The sequence below is a fragment of the Rhea pennata genome, chromosome 5 (genome assembly GCF_028389875.1).
Source record: "Rhea pennata isolate bPtePen1 chromosome 5, bPtePen1.pri, whole genome shotgun sequence".
NCBI lineage: Eukaryota > Metazoa > Chordata > Aves > Rheiformes > Rheidae > Rhea > Rhea pennata.
In genome coordinates this window covers 64,804,741-64,824,443 of record NC_084667.1, presented here as the reverse complement: position 1 = coordinate 64,824,443, position 19,703 = coordinate 64,804,741, and the positions used below count along the sequence as shown (strand labels likewise).

Here is a 19,703-nt window from a genome sequence, read left to right as displayed (position 1 = left end):
TATTTGGATACAAAATTTCTTTGACAAGACAAACCTGATTAAATATTTGCCTGCTCTAGGATTAAGACAAAACCATGAACAATCTTAAACAGATTAAAAAAAACAGTTAAAAAACCCGATGTCATTCTAAACCAAGTACACATTCCTTATGAAGAACAGAAACTATTGATTCAGGCACAGATTGATTACATGAGCTTCATCACTGCTTTGGAGAGGGAAGGGGAGCTAATGAGGAACATATGGAAGCATATAAATTATTTAGAGTATCCAGAAAGACAGGACAAATGATCATCTGTATTTCTGAAACTGCTCATTTCAGCTTGCAGCCACTTTGGAGCATAGATCTTGCATGGCCAATGCTTTCTGCAACAAAACACTCAAACATATATGGAGCAAAGCTACAGAGGGCAGGATTCATGCAAACCACAACACTCAGAACACGTCAGGAAAAAAGAACTTGCTGGCTCTGCTGCTGTTCCTGGCTCCTGCCAGCCCCTCTCACCTGGGGGTCCTATGGACTCAGTCTCTTCTGCTCAGACGGTGACTGCATCTCAGCGGTGTTTCTTCTCCTGCATGTGACCCTTTACGTGCAGAAGATGTGCTGAAAGTCTCTAACATTTGGGCGATTCTAATAGTAAAATTGTGGTAGTTAAAATGACCTAAACAAGGCACCATTTGCAAGGAGAAATACAGGTGCACAAGTCCCTCCTGAGGCACCTCAGCAAGAGGAAAGAAACGCCCAGGCACTGATTTTGCTCCTGACTCTACCAAAGCCTGCCTAGTGCAACTGTTTGTGGTGCTTGGCCTCTCTGTGGTTTTGCTTGCCATCTGTAAAACACGGATAATCTTTCCAGGGTAATTAAGAAGATAAATGCATTAAAAGTTATAAGACAGTCTGATATTGCAGTAATGGGAGCTGTAAGAGTACCTAAAATAGATCCATTTTGGACAGCACTTAAAGAACATACTCCTAAGTTCTGAGTCTCAGAATTGGTCTTCCTAATGCTGGTTATTTTGGGACATAAAAGCATTAATTCTAGCTTGCTGTAAAAAACGACATTTCAAATATGCATCATCATCTACTACTCTGCCTTACCTTCATTAACTAAAGTGGCATATGCTGTACAGTTTATGTAGTATAATTTGCAGCCACAAATCTGAAATATAGCTAGAGCTATCTTCTCTTTAAGTAACTGTTCAAAGCTGCAAATATTTTTAATCCATTAAAAAAAACTCACATGCTTACAAAAGTGCGTGTTTATTATGCAAGGACTGTATCATTACCTCCGACAGTTATATAACCTTTCATAAGTGTAGGATCTATGATCATACACAAAAAACACATGAAACAGAGACATGGTACACATTTTCCCCGGACGTGGAAGGTAGGCAAGCACTATGACATTTACAAATAGCTTGAGGAGTATTTCCTTGCTCTACCCCAAAGTTCCCACACCAGTTCAGGCTAATTTGCTGCGTCTCAGCTGGTGATCTGTGAAATAAGGATGGGGTAATATTGCCACACAATGGGAGAATAAACACTTAAGCGCGAGAAGAACACAGTCACAACAGCCATCACTAAGACAGAAGTAGAGGGTGCTGATCTTCATGGAGGTGTACAAAGACTGTTCTCTTTAATAATCACAAGAAATAACTACAGGAGGACCTAGAAATCATTCATCAAGCTCTAATTTATCTAAACTAACTGCAGTTCACATAACCCATAAACCTAATCACAAAAAAAGGCAGCAGGGAAAACTGATGCAGCTTTCTGGGTATGAATTAAAAAGCAATTTCCAAACCCTCTGATGCTCTCTTAACAGACAGTGTTCATCTGCTACACACTAGTCAGGTATAAATCAAGAAACACGAGAAGGAAGGTCAAAGTTGTCCCGCACACAACGCAGAGGATGCTTCCTTCATTGGCCTCCTCTGAGCAGAATGCCTTTGAACAGGCCACCAAGACAGATCCCAAAGCATATTCAGTCCTTCCTTCTCCCAGGTAGTGGGGCATAAGTATTGTTTTTGAAGGATCAACTTCAATTTTATAAAGCTACAAATGACATCATCCTCTGCTTTACTTTTTGTCTAAATATTGCCCATTAGGGAGTCAGCTGCTGGACTATAAAACCTACAACCTCATTATTGGTGCATATAAATGGCTTTGCTCAAGCGTTAATGCAGGACCACTGGACTTTCTAGAGCTGACATTTTTAATGATTCTGTTTCTCCCACACTTTTTCATTGACCACTAAAAAAATCCACACTCTGCCTCTTGCTTTGTCAAATTGTTTGTTGACAAAGTTACCTGCTCTTTAGGGAATTTCAATGTGCAGACATCAGGCTAAGTAAACTCAATAACCGATCTGAGAATAGCTACTCCAATTCTTCTAGGCTTTTCTGTACAATAGATTTTAGAGTAAAATTTCAAAATTTTGAAATCTAGAGAATAGATGCACCCCCACAGCGAACCAATATTTGCAAAGTGTTTTAAAGATGGAAAATGCCAACTATAAAACTTCGGTATTTAAGAGCAAAAAAAACCAAGAATCCACAAGAAATAAACATATTCTTCTTCACCACTTAACAGAATAGTGAGAAACAAACAGAGGTGTAAAAATCGGCTATCATGTGTACGCAGTAATTTAATCCAACAAAAACATCTATTCCCCAGTAGAGCACCGTCATTTGTGAAGCAAACTGCAGTAACCTTGCAGGATCTGTTGCAATCTATTGAGTCAGTGATCTGCAAACCAAAGCATACAAAGTCACAGCGTCCTGGGCATGCTGCATTGCTGTATCTCCTCTAGTGTACCCTTATCTCATGCTCCACTGAGTAGATAACTCATTCCTTCTCCAGGTGGAACTCCTCAGCTCTTCCCTTCCTATGGCATACTCCAGGTTAAGCAGAACAACTTCCCCCTCCAAACCGTATTTCACTTGCAATTTTGGGAACCCAGGGCAGTGCTCTGCATTTCCCTTCCTGTTCAATACTGCTCTATGAAGAAACACACAGTGTGCTGAGACAGGCTGGAGTGCAGTACCTTGATCCAGCTGAATTCTGAACTGCAGCTCCCCTTCCCGGAGGCTGTAACTAGGGATGTACAGCAGTTATGAAGCTATCTTAAAATTAAAGTCAAGTTAATTTTAGCTTTAGAAGAAAAGCACTTAGAGGAAAAGGATTTCAAAGAGCTAGCTTTAGAAGAAAAGCACTTAGAGGAAAAGGATTTCAAAGAGAAATAGTCTACCCATGTGTCCAGCAGATCTAAAGGTTTTACCAGTCCTCCATGGTAAGTCTGGTCCCTCCAGACACTCCAGCACAACAATGTAGGCAGCTCTTTCGCCTCCTGCCAGGTTTGGGGGATTTTCTTTTACTTTTTACAATCCATCTCCTACTGCAATGAGCTGTGCTTTAAGACATTTTCTTTTCCATCCTTCTTGTTCTCCCTTTGAGTGTTCCTATTAGCCTATCCCATAAAGAAACTTTTAAGTAGGACCACATACAGACACAGTGTCAGAAACTGTGGAGAAGGGAAGGGCTGCCATGCTGTAACAGCATTATAGGAAGAAAAGAGCACAGCACTGCCAGTCAATGCATTGGAGATGCTACAGCCTTGTTAGCATCTCCCTTTCCCCACTCACTCCCAGCAAATGAGCCTTTGAAATAACCTGTGTTCAATTCCTTGCTTGGTCTCAGATTTCCTGTAAGCTTAGGCAAGTCCTTGATTTTCTCTGTCTGTCCCCTCTAAAACATAATTTTCCTGCCTCTTAGGAGCACTGTAGGCATCAACACATTCTGGATGGGCAATATCAAAAAGCCATTCAGGTCCTCTAGACAGAAAAAAGAATAATTGGCTCTTTACATAAGCATTTACCTGGTAGAATAAAAGGGGTGAGTCACAAGCAGAGACATTGATCCTACTGCTTCCCCTCCTTTCTCCCCCACAACATCACGCACTAAAGTCATATCTACCTCCTGAAGATGAATTCAGCTCAGCCAAAGCCTCATCCTCTTCCTCATAGCTGCATGAATAGGATGCCACAGCTTCAAAATAAAAGGTAATCCAAACTATTTGGATCTGGTGACACATAACACAGCCATGTACTAACAGAAGATGCAGAAATTCACATTCACCCAGTCCCCTGGGTGCTAAAACTTGGCATTTTGCAGCTCAACTAACTTGACAAGCTTCACAGGGGGCTCTTCCAATTTGCATGAGGATAAATAAAACATAACTTAGGGAGAAATATCCTGTCTTCTGCCACACAGTCAATTTATTACATGACAGAAATTTTTAGAAAGGCTATCTTTTTAAGGACTAAAAAAGAGATAAGGTGATGGAGGATGAAGGCTGCAGGATCAAGTACTATTAAACATCAGAAACATAATTGGGTCTACACGTTCAGCAGAAGCTCTCTGAAAGAGATACTGCAGAGTGCAATCCTCCAGCAGAGCTCTACTCTATGGCCAGGATTCCTCTTAAGAAATGCTATTAACACAAGGAGTAAAAAAGCCTTGTTTCATAGCCTAGGTCTACTTATTTTCTGTGCACAACTACCACAGACACTCCAATCAGAGAGGTTTACTGCACATCAGGAACAGCTTCAGCCTCTGGTCACTGTTTTTCTCATCTGCCTCCTCACTGACACCTTTGATAGGCATCTCCTATCCTGAGCACTCTCCTCCAACAACAAATGTGATAGTGATGGAAAAACAGCCAAAAATCCATTTTACACCTGCATCAACTATGAACAGAGCCATGTTTGATGCCTTATGTAGAGCAAACTCCTACACAGAGCCAAACATCACAGCAACAGCCTGTGTCATGTACAGCATCTTCAGCAGACACTAAACAGCCTTCCAGAGTTACTGATCCCTGCAGAGCCTGACCCTGCACACTACTCTGGGACCAGGGCTCCTGTAAGAGCCCTGTGGTGACCAAAGCCAGATGACATTGCATCAGCCACCCCATCCGGGACAGTTAAATGTACCAAGACCACTGAAGAGATATCAGTGCCATCTTCCTCCACACTGCACAACGTGGTGCCTGACGTATGAGGACACACCTTGGAGCATGCAAAACACTGTCTCTTGAACACATTATAAAGCACTGGTATCCTTAAACAAGACTGACAGCTTTGGAGGCAAAGCTCTGCAAAGCCAACTATCCAGCGATGCACGGCCTTGAACCAGGCAAGTAGTTCCGATTGGTTTACAGCTCGATGCTATGTTCTTATTAGCTCCAAGAGCAGTACACAGCTGATCAAGCCAGCACACCACATCCTTAAGTACAGAAAAGATGCTGCAACTCCTGCATTTTCTTCTGAGGCACCACAAAGATCCTGCAACAATGAAATGAATAAGACAAAAACACACAGCTACTGACATGACTCCCATCATAACCCTACGTTTCTTATGCTTTTCTTCCATGTACTGTCACGTACCTCTTTAATCTGGCTTGCCAAAGTCAACCAGAAAGCCACTAAAGACTTAGAATTATTCTGCTCACATACTGCCTTTGTCTATTTTGATGGGATAAGAAGATATATGGAATGGATCTGATGTGAACTATCAAATATAATGTTTTTTAATCAGTCAGGGAAATATCATACCTGACGCAAACTCAATCTGCCCTCAAAAAGTAATCCTCCCATAGAGTTCTTGAAATATGCTCTTTGATTCATTTCAGAGTAAACTATCAACACTAAAACAGGCTGGAAACAGGATTATAGATGGCAAAGTGCCAGGTTATATCAGAATTAAAAATCCAGAGTGAGTTATATACACATATACACAACATAAAACAATACAACATAAAAACTCAACATAAAAAAAGAGTTTGAGGGTTTTTTCTTTGGTAGATCCATCAGAACAGCCCAATCTCTAATAGTCACACCTACAGACTTTCTATATAGACTTGATTCAGCTCCCATAAGTTCACTTGGAAGTTCCCATAGCTTCTGATGAGGTTTGGCTTGAAAAATGAATATGCTGGAAAATGATCCCAGCACCTTTCCTGAGTAGCTAAGATGGACAAGCTCTCTTTGAAACTCAACCCTGCCTTGTGCCAGCTCTGACTTGGATCAGATGAAAACAACACATACGACACAAATCAGCTATCCCTAGGTGGAATAAATTAATCCAGTCATAAAACAAGGCCTAGAAACAAAGTGGGAATAATCTGGATAAAGCTTTATATAGGTCTTGCAGGCTTGTTCTGCTTGACTTAACGCTACCTCCATAGGGCCCTATCCCTGGACCACGCACCCTTACAAAATGCTAGAAAAGTGGACCTTATTAGAATGCCACTGAAGTAGCAAAAGGCCTGATTAGCACTATCATACTTGCTTTACCATCACAGGACTTGAACCCTGCACCACCCTCTGTCAGGCAGCAGGAGCTGAAATTTCCCTGAGCATTTTACATAGCAAGTATCTGTGGCTCACCCTCAGAGCCAAGTCCTGGGAGTGAAGGAGCAGGTCTGGAGTACTCACAGAGGCTCTCCCCAAAATGCAGCGCAGTACATGCTGCCTGGGTCCCATTCCAGTTCCACCAGGGACACCAGAGAGAACTGGGTTTCCTTAGAAATGGAGCTGTTTAGCAAAAGAGCTTGAGAGCTAACCTACGAGACCTCCAGGCACAACGGACTGCACAACGCAGAAACGAAGATCAAAAGACATGTCTTCCTGAAGGGTAAAGGAAGAAGGAGCTCTCTCTTACCTAGGCCCTGGTTCTGCTGTTCCCACTCGATGGTATCTGGAACCTGATATGACACCCCAGCCAGCTGTGCCGCAGGGTTCTCCAGACCAGCTAGGGGCTCTTGGGAGGTCTCATCCGGAAGCGTGAAACCCGGCAGCTCAGTGTCACCCTCCATGCTTTCATCCATTGAGTCTATGTCTTTGTCCTCCTCATCCTCCTCTTCCTCCTCTTCTTCCTCCTCCTCTTCTTCATCCTCTTCCTCTTCTTCACCCTCTGGCCAAGGAGACACAAAAGCAACATAAGGAAAAATCACACAAAACAGAAGGTTCACATGTCTGTGCCAGGGAGCACTGAGACAGCCAGCTAACACCACCTCTCCAAAGGTAGGCTAACTGAACAGATCTGTACCTGCTTTCTGACACAAGAGACACCCAAAGGGGTTCATTCAGAACCATTCACCACTGTCTGAAGTCACTAAATAACAACAAAGTGCTGTCTTAAGGCTGTCAAATGCATCAGTGGTGAATAGAAGTGCATGTGTTCATATGCGTTGCTCACGTATCTGCACATGCGTAACTTCAGTGCTCCATGCTCAGCTATTTTCTGCTTAAGTGAGAGCTATTTCTGAGCTGTAAGACAAGAAGTTAGTTCTATTTTTAACAGTTATTAGGCCTTTCACAGTTCTGAAAAGGATGCTGCTTCCCAGCCCAATTAGACTGACGTGGTCCCTCCTCCATAAAGAGTGTCTCACTTTGATACACGCTGGCAGATGAGCTCTTGGGTGTGGGAGAATAACAATGACAGTAGTGATCCTCAGCAGGTATAAACTGGCACTCCTGTGACAACTGATTTATACCAAAGATATGACCAAAGAAGATTTAACATGGTATTGGGAAAGAAGACAGCACAGCCAACACTTCACATGGCAGCAGATGGATGCGATGCTGATGAATTCTCTGTTAGAAAAGCATCGTTCTTATTCCAAAGACCACAAAGCTGGCTGCAGTGTTAACATCCAGAGACATAATCACTTAAACCACAATTAATTGCTAGAACCTAAAACAGCTACTCAATAATGAGAACATAAGAATGACCACATTGGATCAAACCAAAGGCTCTTTTACTTCACATCTGATTTCTGACCATGGTTAGCAGCAGCTGCTGAAGAAAGAGTATTAGAACAAGACATGCATACAAACCAATCTTCCCACAGCCCTCACGGCTTTTAGTTATCAGCTTCTCAAAGACTTCCTGAGCCAGCTGTAATGTTCAAACCATTCTGTCTGATATATAAAAATAATATCTGAAATAACGACAAGCCTTGAAATTCCGATGGTTATTTTTGCAAGCCAAAAAACTAAAACATAGAATTTATACACTTCATCTAATTTACACAAAACTCCATTCAACCATTTAAAAAAAATCTACCTCCTAATGTACTCAGACTGGGAGAGCCCATCATCCTGCATCTGAGGATCTGGTTTAGCTAGACAGCCTGAGAACACGATAAAAACTAAAGATCCAGCTAAATCCACATTGGTTATTTGGATATTCCTCTATTTCTGTCAGTTTACTTTGTATACGTTACAGACATGTCAATAAGATGGGAGCAGCTCAGAGAAGACACCTCAGAGGATGCATGCATCACACCTATGGCAAATAAAGCAAGCCACATCTTAGAAATTGTGTGGTTATCCTCTTGGCCACTTTACTCTTCTCCCTCCCACTACAGGATACTGCATTTCTTTAATTCTAATTCAAGCAAGTATTTGCTTTAAAATATTGCATATTTTTTCCATCTCACCAGACAAGGCAATTCCACTCTACTGCCTTTCAGTTTTAGCCATGCACTTTAGACAAATGAGCTGCTATTTGGGTTTAGTTGCAGCATCCTGCTATAGCTTGCCTTTCAGCAGCTGAGAAGCAATCTCCCCTGCAAACAATCATACTGCACACAGCATCTAATAGAGCTTACAGGGACACAGTTAGCCCCTTAAATTCCCATTATGCTTTATAGGCAGTGTCTGCACCCATCCTTTCAAATCTACATAAAAATTTTTCTTATCAAACTGTATGTGTTCATGCAAAATACACGGCCTCTGTAAACCTGAGAATGGCACCTGGAGAGTGCTTGCAGGAAGCCCACAAAGACTAGGTAAAGTAGGTCTTCTCCCTCTGCTGGGAGCAAGACAGTTATAAACCAAAGATTTCTAAACTTTAATAGCAAAGACAATAAACAACTAACAAACAAGAAGAGGAGCCTGAATAAACTTTCCCCTAGACAGACTGCATGAAAAAGCAACCCAGAGGAAACAGCAATCAGAGTTTACACGTGAAAAAACAAGTTTGCGACAAGCGGTTTCACAAGCCTCTTGTGATTTTAGCAAGCCAAACCGGAGACTCCTGACACGGAACTAGTTTTGACAAAGAGGACAGCCAGTGGATACCTCCAAACTCTAGAAGGCAGCCAGGCTGAACACCCTAATGAAAAGCATCCAGACACGCTTATCGCATTGGAAAATCGCCAAGCTGCATCAATCATCACGCAGCCACAGCACGTAGACCAGAATCACGCAGCCCTTACAGCACAGTCACTGTAAGGGCAAGGATGGCTTTTGACCCTGGTCTCTTGACCCTCTATATATTCACACGTTCAAAAGCAGCTTTTTAACCCTCTCCCCCATCATTCAAACAGCTTCCCTTATTGCACGATCCGGAGGCAGAGCAGTGCAGAGCACCACTTGGTGGACACAAGGTGGAAGTTACGCTTCCCAAAAACCACAAAATTCACAACCACTGGATTTCCAGGCAGAAGCCTGGCAGAGCTGGACTGCCTGCGCAGACCGACCTGGGAGTCTGCCGGGATGGACGTGGTGCAAGGTAAGCACCATGTGGCCCAACCTCAAGCTTAAGGTTTGTGCCTTGCAGTAGGATGCTTTTACAAAATTTCATTTCCCTTGCTAAATTGGCACTCGTTGACCCTTCAGAAGCTTCAGCACCAGTGTCAAAAAAGAGACACAGGAGGGACTGAAAGCTGCAGGGATGGAGACCACAAAGCCCAGAACACCAACGCAACTGGATTTTCTCATGTTTGTAGCCCTCTGTAAATTATTTTGCACAGCACACATATGTTAAGTGTTATTTAAGTTTTGGCAAAGGTTCACCTTACAAAAGAAGATAAACGTACAATGAAACGCTAGTGCCTCACAGTCAAGGTCATGGTCTCCAGCCAAAAAAAAAAAAAAAAAAAAAAAAAAAAAAAAAGCAAGTTTGCAGTTTTCTCCTCCACAGATATGAATTTACCCAAACCAGGCACTCTCCTAGAGAGCAGCCATATAAGTATTTCTGAAACTCTGACAGCAGTCCCAAGCATCACCTTGCCCTCTGAAGCAAACACAAACATAACATGGGCAACGGTACTCAATTTCTGCTGCATGCTGTCCTTACTCTATAGATCTTCTGAGTGCTACCTCCCAGCATGTACAGTTATCTTACTGACATGCACCAAATTCTAATCCTTACTTGTGGTGTGTAATGTGGACCTAGCAAGTCCCTGTAGAGATGGCATCCTACTCCCCCCCCACCTTGCTGTAACATCAGGAGATTTTAGCACTGCGACACTTACAAACCAAGCAGGCACTCACATTTACAACTATGGTAAGGGCAACGCATGAGTAGCTGCAGTAACAGTTCTCCTCTCCAAGAGTAAGAAATTCAAAATCTGGATCTTTGACAGACCAAAAATGTGCTGGATTCTGTAAAGTGAGCTCTGCTCTTCCTTTATTTAAGCAGGAAGGGGGGAAAAAAAATCAAGAAACTTAAAACCTCCCTGCTGTGACAGCAGTACAGGCTAAGAAAGATGTAAGCAGCATAAATCCCCTCCAAAAAATAAGATTCTTACTTCACATGTCACAAAGACCTTAGTTTAGAAGGATTTAACACAACCTTTTAACAGGCATTCAAATCTTCAGATTTATAGAAGCTATAGAAGGGCACTAAGAAATGGAGTCTGAGATAAAATAACAACAAAGATTTTCAGCAGAGTTTTCGAGGCTTCCCAACTTTATTAATAGTCACCAGAAACTGCAATGGCTGAGTCTTATCATGGGGCCCTGGGCTGATCCATTAGCAACACTGCTGCAATGACGGCATGGGATTTGCTATTTCAGTATAGCAAAAAACTCCCCATGCTTGCTTCAAGAAAAGCTTTTTACTACAAAAATGTAAGTACCCGTGACAATCTTTGGGGCACAGCAGAGAAAAATGAGACCACCTCATATCTTCCTAAAGTGTTTCCCCAACCCAGTACAAGCCTGCAATCAGCAGTCTGTGAAGCAGCTGGGGAACAGCCAGCATCCCACGTTCACCACAGGGAGCCCCAGCCCATGCTCACTGCGGGGAGATGGTGAAGGCTCTCACAAATCAGCAGCAAAGATGGACTTTCACCATATGGACCATCCATTGAAAAGGGATCATAAGGTCACTTTTTCCTCCTGCCACTTCTAAGTGGCATCAACCCATTCTCCACAGATGGTTTTAGGCCAGCTTCACATTTTTATAAGGACTTCACACAGCTGCAGAAACCCATGCTCACTCCAAAAAGAATGAAATCTGAATTAACAGTAGTGTCATTAGCACTGCGTGGTGGCTGTAAGCGCAAGCTGTGGGTGAGCAGTAATAGCAAGACACTAGGCATCATGTCTGCATGGACAGCCCAGACCTCTGGGTAGTGGAGATGTGGCCTTCAGGAACATGCTACAATTTGACTGCAAAGGTACTGAAGAAAGTTTTCTTGGTACAGGGCTATATAACAAGCCAGAACTAAATCCACTGTTACCATAACCCCACTGAAGTCAACAGAGTTACACGGGGGCAGAAAGGTGGGCCCTCTGTTTTCAGTTAATGTGACCTCCGATGCAGAAGGGTATTTCTATTTTTGGACATTTTCCATTTACATTTGCTAACATTTTTACTCGTCAGAAGATTTAAGAAATCATCCTTTATCAGGTTAAAGCAGAAGAGAAATTCCTTGCTACACTCTGAGCAGCAATAATCCTTCATTAGAAGATTAAAGATTTATTTATAGTCACAAAGTAAATTCAAATAAACTAAGAAAAAACACACCAAAAAAAATACACACAAAAAAAAAAATGCTGCAGGACAAACCTTGAGTTCTCATTCTTTATCCTTTCCCTCCCCACCTTCCCCACCACCAAATTCAAGGGATAATGATGTCTAGACAGTAATGCAAAGCATCATGTTATAGTAGTCCCTTGAACTGTGATTTTATATAGCACCTAGCTCTGCAGGATCTGAACGCCTAAGAGCATTTGATGAGCAACAGGTAAGTTGTGATTAATCAGTAGCCAATGCTAATTGATTTCCAGTGGTGAGCACGCTGTGTGCTTGACTTCAAGGAGGTGCAGCATGCCATGTTCCACTCTTGTACAAGCACCAAGCAAAACCTCCTGCAAACTGAAGTGACCACTGCACAGAGATAAAAACACAGATCTAGTACATCCCAGAATTGTTGGGGTTGGAAGGGACCTCTGGAAAGCACCTACTCCAACCCCCCTATCCAAGTGTGGTCAGCTAGAGCAGGCTGCCCAGGACTACATCCAGTTGGGTTTTTAATGTCTCCAAGGATGGAGACTCTACAATCTTTATCAGCAACCTGTTCCACTGCTCAGTCACCCTCATGGCAAAGCAGCGTTCTCTTGTTTTCATATGGACTTCCTGTGTTTCATTTTGTGCCCATTGCCTATCAATCTATCACTGGCTATAGCTGAGAAGAATCTAGCTTCATGCTTGTGACACCCTCCCACTACATATATATAAACATTAATAAGCCTCCAGCCTTCTCTTCTCCAGAAGCAAGTAGTTCAAGCTCTCTTGACCTCTGATCATATGACCTGCTCCAGTCCCTTAATCATCTCTGTGGCCCTTCAGTGGACTCACTGCAGTATGCCCATGCCTCTTTACTGCCCAGAACTGGACACTGTACTCCAGAAGTGGTCTCATCAGTGCCGAGCAGAGGAAAAGGATCACCTCCTTCAATCTGCTGGTAATACTGCTCTTAAAGTAGCCTGCAATACCATTGGTCTTCTTTGCCACAAGGGTGCTTTGCTGGCCCATGTTCAACTTGATGTTGACCAGAAGCCCCTCTGCAATGCAGGTCTCCATCTGGGTAGCCCCCAACCTATACTGGTACTTGGGGTTATTCTTCCCCAGGACAGGACTTTGTTGAACTTCCTCTACCTGTTTCTGTAGCCTGTCAAGGTCTCTTGGAACAGCAGTGCAGCACAGCCCTCTGGTATATCAGTCACTCCTCCCAGTTTTGTCTCATCTGAAAGCTTGCTGAAGGTGTGTTCAGTCCTGTCAGCCAGATCATTAATGACAATGCTAAACAGTACTGGCCCTAATATCAACTGCTGGGGGATGCTGCTAGTGATTGGCCTCTGGCTGGACTTCGTGCCTCTGATCACAACCCTCTGAGCCCAGCAGTTCAGCCAGTTTTCAGTCTACTTCAGTAACCACTCATCTAGCCCCTACTTCTCCAGCTTGTCTGTGAGGGTATTACGGGAGACTGCGTCAAAAGACTTACTAAAAATCAAGGTAGACAACATCCACTGCTCTCCTCTCATCCACCAAGCCAGTCACCTCATCACAGAAGGCTATTAGGTTGGCTAAGCATCATTTCCCCTCTGTAAAACCATACTAACTTCTCTCAATAACCTTCTTGTCTTTCACATGTCTGGAAATGTTATCCAAGATTAGTTGCCCCATCACCTTACCAGGGATCAAGCTGAAGCTGACTGGCCTGTAGTTTCCTGAATCCTTCTGCTTGCCCTTCTTGAAGATAGGAACCTCATGGACTTGTGTACATCTAGTTTAAGTGCTCTCTAATCTGATCCTCCTCCACTGAGGGTAAGCCTTCCTCCAGGCTTTCCCTCTGGTCTCACGGGCATTCCTGAAGGTCAGGCCTACTAGAGGCAAAGCTCGCATTCAGTACCTCTGTCTTTTTGGTATCTTTTGTCACTAGGGCTCCTGCCTCATTTAGTAGCAGGCCCACATTCTCCCTAGTCCTCCTTTTGCAGCTTATGTACTTACAGAAATTTTCATGTTGCCTTTCATATCCCTTGACAGTTTCAACTTTAGCTGGGCTTTAGCTCTCCTATCATCCTCGCATGCTTGGGCAATATCTCTATATTCCTCCTGGGTCACTTTTCCCTGCTTCCTCTTCTTGTATGCTTCCTGCACAGTGTGCCAGGGAATGGAGAATGTCACAGAGCTCAGGCCACCCGCACTGCGAGCTAGGGAGCACAGACACATACACCAACTGAAATGCTGTGTTTCAAGTGCTGGTTGGCTGAAACACCAGGGGACATGGTGTCTGCTTTGGTCTGTGCAGCAGCTCCGCAGACACCAACCCCACCACTTGAGGCAAAACACAGCGTCATTGCTTTGGGCAATGCTGTTGTCAAAGCTACTGCTCTTCCCTCCGTTTACAGTCTTGCTGCACCACAGAGCAATGGGACTCAGGTGTCAAGTCAGCCACAGACAAGATTCTGGCTGAGCCAGCCAAGCTGGCAGTCCTGGATAGAGCAAGCTACAGGAACAGTCAAGCATCACTAGTTTGTACCCCACCACAGCACTTCTGTAGCACAAGGATGACAGTGACATGAAATCAGTCCCACCCTCTCCTAAGGATGCTGCACCAGGGTTCAGAAACTAGCATCCATTCTCATGTGGGCCAGCCTTTAAAAAGGCAGTTTTTCACCTCTGTGCATACTGAGGCAGTCACAGGAAAAAGGCAGTCGGGGCAGGCTAAAGTGCTTTATCCCAGAACACCACGCATCCCCTCAGACTGTAGCTTATCTCCTTCTACCCTCATCTACTTCGCAGACCAAGTGCAGCATGGGGGGGGGTCATGTCTGTGTGCACATCAATATAGGTAGCAAAGGCGTGAAAATAAGGATAGGATTAAGGATAAGGGTTCTAGGACTCCCTTCTCTTGACAGAAGGTCTTTGCCAACTGTTTCCTCCCAGTGCAATTCCAGTGTTGTCAGCATGGCCATTTTCTGTATTGCTTTTATTATCAGAGCTGCTTGTGAAGCAGCCTTCTAGGACCAGTCTCTTCTATTATTAATCTGTTTCTTCCACATGACTTACTCAGTAATGTCACCTGCTGACATTTCCAAAATGCTGCCAAGAGTAATTGCTTGTGACAGAATCCAGCTTGGAAGGAGATGGCTGATAGGAAAGTAGATTGGAGCCTATCTTGCCCAGACAGCTTTCTGGCAGTGAGCAAGCCAAGTATCATACCATGTTAGGCAGACTTACCTTCTGCTCCCTGTGCTAGTTTGGGTGAGTAAGTTATCCAGGGTAGGACTGCCTTAGTGATCATTTAACCCAGCTATACTCATGTAAAGCTTCTAGGATCTGTATGTATAGTCATAAATGCTTTGCTCTAGATCAGGAGCCAGACACACATGGCCTTTCACAGGAGGCATTCAGCATCTGACCTGCCACACAGATGGAGGAAAGGGAGGACTGGAAATAACTCATCAGTTGGATGGAGTTGAGAACAATTAACCAGTGCTCACTTAATATATCCCCAGAAGATCATCCAACCATTTAATGTGACCATCATCTAAAAAAGCACCGAGTACAGTACTGCCTACCACTACCAGTTTCAGAAGAGTAAGTTAAAAGTCCAAAGCTTTCCTGTAGCAAAGGGGGAAAATTCTTGCTGTGTCTAGGACAGGGAAAATACTCTTGACAGCAGAGCTGAAGTTTGTTTTTTCTCTCGAGATTCAAGAAGTCTTTAGTCTACTTGCCAAAAAAAAAAAGAAAAACTTTATAGAAATTACTCTCCAGTAGAGGGCTCTGAAACATTAACAAAACAGTAAAAATAGATATTTGGATTCTGATCCTAACCTACTCCCTCCACTAAATCTGAGGGGATTCACACTTGGTTTTTCAATTCTGGCTCATCTCTGATCACAAGGGATCAGACACACTGAAGAGCTTTTGAAAAAGACAAAAATACTCCAGCAGGGACACATGGGTCTGCTTCAACAGAGATCAGAAACACTCATTCTGAAGAGATGCATTTCCAGCAGCATTTACCAAATTGCTTTCACACAGATTCAGGCTGAAAAAGACAGTATAAAGCAATAGATTTAGCAATGCAAGGCTATTTGTTGGGGGAGCGGGGTCGAAGAGGGGCAAAGTTTAGAATAGGGTAGCAAATATAAAATTGACTGTAGCAAGTTAGCTCACTGGTTTTCTGCAGAACAGCTCTTCTAACCTGAGGTCCACAGTTGAACTTGCCAATACAAAGTAAATATGAGAAGAGGTGATTTATCAAAACCAGTTAAATTCAGGCAGATTCTAATGCCATAATATGACCTGTAAGGGAATAGGGCAGAGGAAGGTAATGAAGGCAGATGCACTTTTTTTTTCCTCAAAGTGCTTTCACATGTTTAAAACCCCTATCAGGTTCCCACAGCCCTTCTCTATCACTGAAACACAGATAGAAACAATCTGAGATTGCTAATTCCATTTTCTCCCACAAAAGAGCGGTTTGATGATGTCTCTCCAGGAATATCTAGTTCAACCAGACTTCCTGAAAAGAAAAAAACAGCCCAGGAGTTGAGAAAACATTTAAGTCTCATTTTCCACTGGAGCCCACTAGCACAGATTCTTTGTAATTAGATTAAGTGGTGGACCTGTTATCATTGGCAACAGTCTCCATAGTACCAAGGTCAGCCCGAGTCCTATCAGATGCCAGAAGGGAAAATGAGTGCAAATCTATCCAGTTCATTTCTAGTTAGAGCTCATACTTCATAAATCCTTGATCCTACTCTTACAGTCTTTATTGCCCTTTACAAAGAGTATTGCTTCTCCCAGGCAGTAATTTCACAGAGAAGCCCATGCTGGCCTGTCCTTGCTCCCACATGGTCTGGAGAGTTGACGTTAGCCAGGAAGAAACACACCGAGACCTCCTCCCCACTATATAGGGGCAGCTTTTTAATAAAACCACCACTCATCTGGTAAGAATTACAAGCAAAGAGCCAGTGCTCCAGAGGCTTCAGAAAGACCTAAACCAGTTTGCAGCATGGTTTGCCCCTACTCCCAATGCCCAAGGCTCCCCAGAGAAGCCAAGAACTATGCTCTCCCCCATACACCGGGGGACTCCAGACATCGCAGAAGGCTCCTCACAGAGCCTTCAGAAGGAACTGCCACATCCCTGCTTATCTGAATTCCTCCATCTCCTAGAGAAGGGTGGAAGGATTAAAAGAGTTTACATTCAAAATCACCAACACTCCCATTACCCTTCAACAGCAACTGCAGGGGTTCTGCTTTAAGCTAGAAGCTAGGCACAGGAAAGCTACAACATCAAAACAGTAGTTAAGTGAACTAGTTTTTGGACGAATGAGACATCATTTAAAGATGCAAGAATAGCCTGGCCAGAACAGCAACCAGAGCATGCCAGACTAAGAAGAGCTATTTAATCCGTTGGAGGCCCAATGGTGGAAACTAAGATCAAGTGTTTAAACAAACTCGGAAAGAACTTCAAATAACCTCAAGTTCTTCTTTCCACAGAACAGAAGAGCTGTGCTGCTCACCTCTGCCTGAATTCCCACACAACTGGGACAGACAGCGCAACAATGCTTTTAACAGCTCCTGGCAGTTCTTACAGCAGCTGCTGTTCAAGACTGTAAAGAACATCAGATACCGTATTTGAGATGGGGAGTCCTAAAGTGCATCTTGTTTGCTTGGCATACTCACTTTAGAATTAAACTGAATACAAGTTTCTTTTCATCAGAGCTGCTAGCACATCTGCTACAGAGCAAAACAGCTGAAGCACATTCTGCTCCCCTTCACAGCAAGCCCTTCATGAGCTCAGCCCACTGCTGCATAGAGTGGTTTTCTGGCTCTTCTTAGCTATCCTTTAATTAGTCTCACATTCTCTCCTAGCACTTTACCTAGGAGTCCTCAAACCATTAGAAGCTTGATCTTCTATCCTCCTCAACTCGCACATGGACTGCCTGAAGCAAAACAAGTTGCCACCAAATTAGCAGCCAAGTCATTGTCTTTAGTCAAATATTTTGGAAAAAGACAAAGGCTTGGCTTTATTGCAATGTTCAGTTACACAGCTTCTTCCAATTCCTTTTCACTGGGAAGTTCCCAGGACAGGGACTTGCTACAAGGGAGCAAAACCAGGGATGTACTAACATCTGCTATAAAAACAGAGCTCAAGCAGTATCAAAGGGATGGCAGTAGCAAAGCAATAGAAAGTACATACCAAGAACATTTAACAGTTTATTCATTTTGCATGTGCTCTATTTTAAACCCTCTCATTCCTGCCAATTCAGCTGATATCTAAAGAGCTCATGAGCAATTACAGTATTGGACTAGTTAACTATACTGGGTTAATGTCCTTTTTGTTTACACCTCTGCAACCTCATTTAAATCTTCAATGGGGTTGTAGAGATTTAATGAGGCAAATCTTCATCCATACAATCAGGATCAAAATAGCAATCACACTCAGAGCCCTGATTTTCAGTAAAATATATACTCAATGCTGGAAAAAGCAGACATAGCTGAATGTGAACTAGTCAGCGCTTGCATGTTACTGCGGAAGAGTTTTGTTTTAGGGACACAAAACAGAGCAGGACCATTAGTCTGCAGAGGTACCAATGCACGAAAAGACTCTTTTCTTCAAGCTATCTCAAGTCTTCTTTCCTTAAGGAGAGACTGCTGTAGAAGATGTAAGTTCAACCGGCTCAAAAGCAGGAGAGGCCACAGATGGGCCTCCTTGTCACTTTAACACACCATTCTGGGCAGCTTTCATTAGATCAAGAGAAAAGGAGCTCATATTGCAGCCTATCAGTGGATCAGAAAAATCCCTACGGAAGAGCAGCAAGGACCAGAATTTGTTCTTTCCTCCATCTCCCAAATCAATACAAGTTTCTAAACCCCAAGTTAATGCTGAAAGGGGCAAACCAGGGCTTACTTAGCTGCAGTATGTGGATAACACTGAGCTTCCATTGCTTCTTCCTGACAAGCTTGGACAGAAACAGGGCAGTAAGTGGGGGTCCAACCACTGAAGGGCTTCTGTAGCTAGTGTGTTGAAACAGGTACACCAACAAGCTGTTCTTACTGCTGCATCCAGGCAGCCTGGGAAGGTAACCCAGCCCTGACACCCGGTCTGCATTTCAAAGAGGTAGACCTTAGCATTGTTCAGTGAATGCAGAGGTATCTTCCTATTCTCTGCTCTACACACCTCACTCAATCATCACATCCAACCTCCAGCTGCATAAATTGGGTTTTTGCTGTCCAGGCAGGATGGTCTCACACAGAGAGCCAAACCCCAAATATGCACTGACAAACACAGACCCAACCTCACCAACAGCCACAGGCAATGGTGCTACAAGCTGTTCATGTTGAATTGGTTTTTAGCCTCAAACATCACAGCTTGGGTCAAGCATCACCACCAGCAGGAGGCTAGTTCTGTACCAACAGATGCTTTAAGATTAGCACTTAAGAATGTGACCTTCCAAGGTCTGCATAAAAACATACGCTAATCTACCTTCTACTTATTCTCAGCGTGCCCCAGATTGCACCCTGTATGAAAGACAGTGGTAGAAGTTGCTTGAGCAATAGCTGAAGAGAGACAGAGGCTCCTGTACTGTCTACTAGGTTTCTACCAAGGACACCACTGGGATCTTGCAGAAGAGGGGATGCAAGAGAGGCTGTGTTGCATTTCAGGAAGTCATATCTACCAAATCCAGGCATGCCAAAGGAACACAGCCATCTCTGACCATACCTGCTACAGATTTTATGGCAAAGGAATCCCTTTTCTAAGAGGAACATGATTATTTTTAACATAGTCCTTTTAAAGAACAGATTAAGAGACTCATATGATGGTGCTCAACAGGCAAACTGCACTAGATTATATATGTTTGTACCCCCAGAAGATCTACAGAGAAAA

The 19,703-nt window shown here is 43.4% G+C and overlaps 1 protein-coding gene across 5 annotated transcripts in view; it reads right to left on the bottom strand.

The window, feature by feature from the left end:
* The window catches only part of ARMH4 (armadillo like helical domain containing 4), a 70,688-nt gene that overhangs the window by 37,148 nt on the left and 13,837 nt on the right, over nt 1-19,703 (bottom strand). For all 5 annotated transcript variants that reach the window (XM_062577463.1, XM_062577464.1, XM_062577465.1 and 2 more), the window contains one exon: nt 6,722-6,973. In XM_062577463.1, coding sequence (XP_062433447.1) covers nt 6,722-6,973 — 252 coding nt within the window. The remainder of the gene's footprint in view (nt 1-6,721; nt 6,974-19,703) is intronic.